Source organism: Strigops habroptila, chromosome 8 (genome assembly GCF_004027225.2).
Source record: "Strigops habroptila isolate Jane chromosome 8, bStrHab1.2.pri, whole genome shotgun sequence".
NCBI lineage: Eukaryota > Metazoa > Chordata > Aves > Psittaciformes > Psittacidae > Strigops > Strigops habroptila.
The window spans coordinates 6,946,622-6,952,764 of NC_044284.2; the positions used below are offsets into that span (position 1 = coordinate 6,946,622).

At 55.1% G+C, this 6,143-nt stretch overlaps 1 protein-coding gene across 1 annotated transcript; it reads right to left on the reverse strand.

Annotated features, from left to right (window-relative positions):
* Positions 1-805: 805 nt before the first annotated feature.
* Positions 806-4,650, reverse strand: LOC115611853 (transcription cofactor HES-6-like). Its single transcript, XM_030495440.1, has 4 exons — positions 3,152-4,650; positions 2,988-3,074; positions 2,829-2,910; positions 806-2,743 (listed from the first exon to the last, which is right to left on the reverse strand). Exons 1-4 carry the CDS (start codon positions 3,188-3,190, stop codon positions 2,331-2,333), a joined length of 621 nt encoding a protein of 206 aa, XP_030351300.1. The 5' UTR covers positions 3,191-4,650; the 3' UTR covers positions 806-2,330.
* Positions 4,651-6,143: the final 1,493 nt, after the last annotated feature.

Genomic DNA, 6,143 nt, shown 5'->3' on the forward strand with positions numbered 1-6,143 from the left:
GTGTTTCTGTCACTGAAGTGTCAGGATTTGCACTTGCTTTTATAGGAGTGTTACCGAAGAGCCCTAACCCTGGGGTATTTAATCTCATGGAAATTAAGCCAAGCTGCCTCCCGTGTTCCTGCAGGAGCAGAAGGGCTGGAGTGGCTGCACCAGTGCAGGATCAACCCTGGATGTCACACCTGAAGACAAGCCAGCTCAAGCAAGTGTGGGCAGCGCATCACTGCTGTGCATGCGTGCAGTTGTGAGCCACAGGCAGGCCTGTGGCTGCAGCTGTAGTGTTAACGAAACAGGCTGTGGCTTTTCCTCCCTCTTAAGAGCACCTTACAGTAAAGGGGCATTTTCTAGCTGTGAAAAAGCAAGGGACTCTGTTAGTTTAGCAGGGTGACACAGAGCTATGTGTGATTCCCTTGGTGAGTGCAGTGAGGTATTGTTATCTGGACTCATTGTGGAGAGGGAAGTACCAAGTAATATGTGATAGCTGGGGGAAGTAGTTTAAAAACAGAAACCTGGCCCTGTGCTGGAGCTAGAGAGGTGCAAGAGGTCATCTTGTGTGTAGGGTGTTACTTCTAGTGCAAGTGTCCCAGACTCCTCCTTCATTTACACTTCAAAATGCTAGCCTCCCTCCCTAAATCAGAAAGGTCACTACAGGAGCTCTGGCCTCCCCCTGCTCAGCTGGGTTTATGCCTTTTTCCCCCCAGTTCAAAGAGAATTTAGCAGAAGAGCAGATGAGAAGAACCAAACCTAGCTGATAGCCATCTTTAAAGTGTTCTTTTTCAAAAGAAAATTTGCAAAGGAGAGGTCTTATCAGTATCTTAGTTTCCATTTTTATTGTTCCACAGGGTTGTTAACAAAAAGAAAGTTATAGGTCTAGTCCCTTGGTAGTTGGGTTGCTTCCTTTCTTACTTGCCCTATGTTTGGGAACTTTCATGTATTAAGCGACTTTACAATCCTTTTTTTCTTTACAATGTCAGCTCTCTGCATGGTATTATCACAGCATAAATAACCTGGCATCCCCCAAAAGGAGTAGCAGGGGAGGTGTCAAACCCCACATACAAGAATGCTTAGGGTCCCCTCCTCCCAGCCCACTACGACCCTTGCTTTAAATACTTCCCAAATCCATTGCACACTATTCAACTTTGTGTTCTAAAGGAAAAACAACCAAAAACACCCAACCACACTTCTAACAATCAAAATAAGTCCCCAAACCTCTGTGAAGTCATGCCCCAGGGCAGGATTTGCCTAGCACTTCTCAAGTCAGGACTGTAGATGTATGAGCAACACGTTCAGATGGCAGATCAAGTACAGTAGGTTTGAGACTGGCATCCAGATAAACTAGCCCAGAAAAGCCCATGGCCTTAGATCCACCTTCCATTAGTATGACCTTGCTGACTGCAATAACTTAAGTGTTTTTGGGGATTAAACAAAAGAAACATTTGAATTCTAACAGTTGAGCTAACAATGCTTAGTACGAGAATTAAGTGCTTAATTGCCAGCATTGTTTCCTTAACACACACATACTTTGTTAGTAGTTAACAATAGGAAACTGTACTTTTAAGCCAGTTAGAAGTGTATCACACCCCACAACACATGCCCTCAGTGGTGAATTCAGTATTTTTTTTATTAAAGATTCAAAATAAAAAACATTTGACACCCTCATATACATAAAGTCACAATAAACTCAAATGTGCTAAAAGCAAAGTGTGCATAAAGACACTCATCTCTAAAAGGCGCCCTGCCACCGGTATCTTTTAACTGTTTCCCTAATTCCACGAGGTCTCTAAGCCTTTCCTCTTCCTTCACTGAAGGTGAGGCTCTAGACTGCTACCAAGTACAGATGCTAACCCCACCAACCCCTTTCAGGGGTCTTTGCTATCACTAGAACACTTAAAACTCTGCATGCAGACTCGAGCTTCTCATGGAGTTAACCATCGTGATTCAAAATGCACAAGGGCTTTTTCTTAGGAAGAAAAAGGTAGTGATATCCGGGCCACTTATAAGGGCCAAGAGACAGGGTTATAAAATAACTGCTATGTATCCACCAAAGAGCTTTGCTACTAAAGACCAACTCCCTCACCCCGCCCCCTCCCCCAACCTCATAAAAACAACCCCTAAAGTTACAAAACGCCACACACGCACACGGATGAAACGTTAACGCGTTTAGCTATTAGCCTGTCAGGGCCTGACAGTGTAAGAGTGCCATGGATGCAGTCCCGAACCGCAGCGATGCCCGCCGGCGGCCCCCCGCGCTGCTCGGAGTGCCATAGGGCAACATGGGGCACGGCTGCTCGCCCCGCTAGGTAGGTCTGCGTTGATTCCTGCGTGCACCTCCGTTACCAAGGTCTCCACATGGATTTGGGTAAGCTAGGCGAAGGCAGGCTGCATGTCTGGGAAGCGTCCAGTCCATCAGTGGAGGTCTGGCCCAGCTCGGCTTCCGCCTCGTCCGAGTCGGAGCAGGTCTCTTCGCTGGGAGAGGGCGAGGGTGCCAAGGCAGGGAGGGCCGGGGCCAGCGCCTCGTTGCCGAGCCAGGGGCTGAGCGCGGTGGGATCTGCCCCAACGTCCGTGACCGAGTCCGGGCAGCTGCCGTCGCTGAGGGGCATGGACTCCAGCAGGTGGTTCAGCAGCTCGGCGGCCGTGGTGGCGTCGATGCCGGGGCAGCTGGACACGAAGGTGTGCACCTCATGCATGCACTGGATGTAGCCGGCAGCGAACCGCTCGCTGGCCTCACGGTGCAGCCGCCCGCCCTCTGCACCGCGGGAGACAGAGAGGGGAGCGGCGTGAGGCCGGGGCCGGGCCGCAGCGGGCCCCACCGCCGCCCCGCCAGCACTCACCGAGCGAGCGGCGCTCCAGCACGGCCTGCACCCGCCGCACCGTCAGCTCCAGCACCTCCGCGTTCTCCAGCTTCGCCTGGAACTGCGCCGGGGCGCCGCGGCCGTCAGCACGGCCCCGCCGCCCCCACCGGCCCGTCCCGCCCTGCCGCCCCGCCTCACCTCGCTGTCGGCCAGCAGCAGCCGCAGCTCCTGCAGGCTCTCGTTGATCCGCGCCCGGCGCTTCTTCTCCACCAGCGGCTTCCTCGTCTGTGGGGACAACAGCGCCGTCAGCCCGCCCGCCCTCCCGGTCCCACCGCCCGCCCGGCGCCGCCGCCGCCGCTCACCTTCCTGTCGGCCCTGCCGTGCCGGAAGGAGGGCGCCATAGCGCGGCGGACCCGCGATGCTCTGCCCCACTCCGCCGCGCTCCCCGCCCCGCCGCGCCGCCCTACTTATACCCTGCGCGCTGCTGCTCGGTGCGCCCATTGGCTGTGCCGCGCTGCCGCTGCCGCAGCGTGGGCCGAACGGGCCAATGGCAGCCGGCCGCTTTGTCTGCGCCGGGGCGGGGGGCGCTGTGCGCGCTGCCCGCCGGGCCCGCCGGCTCTATGGGGCCGGGCCCCGGCGCCGATTCGCCCCCCGGGGCACTGCGGAGGGGACGATACCCCTGCCCGCAGTGGGGCAGCTTCCTCGAAGCACTAGGGCATGGCAGCGCCTTCACCGCTACCGAAACACCCCGGTCCTCCGCCATTGGGGGGCTCAGCGCGGTGGGGAGGACTGAGCGTGCTTCTGTCGGTCCATCAGCCGAAGCGCCGGCCCCGGCCGCCGGTGCCCGTCGCTACCGGCAGCGGTTATGGCTGCAGGCCGGGGTGACCGGGTGTCAGCAACGGCTTGGGCTGAGAGAGGCCGGTTTGAGCCTATGGTGGGTCCGGTCTTCTTGCCCCGTCCCCATCCCAATGGATGGCAGGCTTCACAAGTGCCGGGGTGCGGTTTGGGTGCCTGACCCAGGCGACACGCTCATTACGGGCCCTGCGGCAGTGCCGGGTAGCACCCGGGCTGTTCTCCGGGGGGGCTGCTCACCCCCCCGGTGGCCGCCGAGCGCTCGGTGCCGCCCCACGTCGGCTCGCAGCCCCCCGCCTCCCGGTGCTGAAAGCGGCGGTCCGGGCAGCTTTGTGCGGGTAACTTGATGCTGATGACAGTTGGCAGCTGCAGTTCCCCAGCAGGCTGAGGCAAATAAAAGCATTAGGGCTCATCCCCGAGGAGAGCGACAGGTGTTGGCTCCTGCTCCTTTGTTTCCCTCCCTTTATTCTCCTCGCTAATGCATGTCATATTTTTACCGCCCGAGGAAACGGTAGACGCTTCCCCCCTCGCTTCAATCGGCACCGCTGGCGCTGGGCTGGGCGCTTTGCTTCTCTGTACGTGTCCGGCATAGCTCCCCTCCCGCTCCAGCTCGCTCCTGCCCTATTGCACCATTCCAAAGCACAGGGAAACCCCCTGGGCGCGGTGGTGCTGAGGTTTGCCTTGCGAAGAGGTCTGGCGTGAGAGGGTGCACCCGCAGCGGTGCAGGGAGGCCGGGATCCCCATCCCTATAGCTTTATGGATCCGTGTGTGTCTGTTGGTGTCTGACTCGTCCCGCGTGGTCCAGCGGGTAATGGCATGTGCGCTGGGGAAGGCCGGGGTAGCTCTTTAGTCAGTCCTGCTGTAACTTTATGCTGCTGTTCAGCTTCAAAGCGCTGTATAAACACCCGTGCCTGGGGTATGCTGATCCACGTCGGATGAAACAGCAGAGCGGGATAGAGATGTTCAGCACTGTCATTTTGCAGCCATCGCAGAGGAGTGCATCAGAGGGAATGCACTGGGGCGCCTCTGCTACAGAGACAGGCTGAGAGAGCTCCATTGTTCAGCCCGGAGAAGAGGTGCTTAGAGCAGCTTCCAGTGCCTAAAAGGGCAACAAGAAAGCTGGAGAGGGGGTTTTGGCAAGGGCCTGTAGGGACAGCACAAGGGGGAATGGCTTTAACCTGACAGAGAGGAGATTTGCATTAGACATTAGGAAGGAGTTCTTCCCTGTGAGGGTGCTGAGGCGCTGGCACAGGGTGCCCAGAGAAGCTGTGGCTGCCCCATCCCTGGCAGTGTTCAAGGCCAGGTTGGACACAGGGGCTTGGAGCAACCTGCTCTAGTGGAAGGTGTCCCTGCCCGTGGCAGGGGGTGGGAACTGGATGAGCTTTAAGGTCCCTTCCACCCAAATCATTCTATACTAAAGCCAGCACATGGGATATCTTGGCTGGAGACCTAAGCTCAGGCCACTCTGCTTCTTGGATCACCATGGACAGGAGATTTTATTTTCAGAAAGGTGCTTCTGTTGCGTTTCTTCCTGTTATTTTAAAGCAGCAGTTCTTGGATTTCGGCAGACTTTGCTCTGTAGGTGACATGTTTCCTTGCACCAGGCAGGAGTAGAATAGGGTGTACCTGGGGCTGCATGACTAAATCTGTCCTTCCGCTCCTGATGCACCCAACTCTACGTGTAACGCAATGTGGAAACTGGCTTTTCCTTTTCATTAATACCATTAACACAGACTAAGCAGAAATGCTGTTTAAGCCAGGCTGGGTACGTAACAGTTGTGTCTTTAAGCAAGCAGACACACCTGTGATTGCATTTTGTGTATAGTTTCTTCATAGTTAGCCTAAATGGAAGGAAAGAAAACAATTGGATGCGTGCAAATAACAGCAAAGTAGTGAGTGTGTCATGATTTTGAAGGAGCCAGCTTTGTTCTGAACCAAAACTAGGCACAGAAGGTCAGCACATGTGTACAAACACACGTATGTTTATAAAGTGTACAGTAACACGCTGAATGTATGTGACCACATAGTAAAAGATTAACTCCCAGAGGTGGGAGCTTGTTCTCCGCAGAGAAACCTTAGCCTTTCCTAGCGTGTGTAAAATCAGGGATGCTCAAACAGTGGGTTTTACACTGCCGTAAGCCCTGCTGATTTACACAAAAAACATTTCGCAGCTGTGGCTGCAGATGCAGTCCTCAAACCTGTCAGGCCTCTTTACTGCAGTTGTTTATGTTGGTTGTGTTTCAGATCTAGCTTAGGCTGGAGCTGCTGCAGTGTTAACCTGGGAAAGAAGCTCCCAAATTCACCTCATCCATGGTTCAGATGTGTCAGGACTCGGGTGATGAACCACTGGTGGCTGCTGAACAGCAATGGTTTCTCACAAGCTCTGGATCTGCATGTTTTTGAGCAGTGAGGTGCCACAAGCACAGCGTGAGGACTTCTGGATGCACAAGGAGACTTCAGCAGTGGGCCAGCAAATCTTGGTCAAGAATAGCCAAAGAGGGT

Coding starts and splice junctions, on each gene's coding strand:
- LOC115611853 (XM_030495440.1), bottom strand. CDS start 3,190: ATGGCGCCCTCCTTCCGGCACGGCAGGGCCGACAGGAAG. Junction 3,075..3,151: donor ACGGCAGGGCCGACAGGAAG/GTGAGCGGCGGC, acceptor TTGTCCCCACAG/ACGAGGAAGCCGCTGGTGGA. Junction 2,911..2,987: donor TGCTGCTGGCCGACAGCGAG/GTGAGGCGGGGC, acceptor GCCCCGGCGCAG/TTCCAGGCGAAGCTGGAGAA.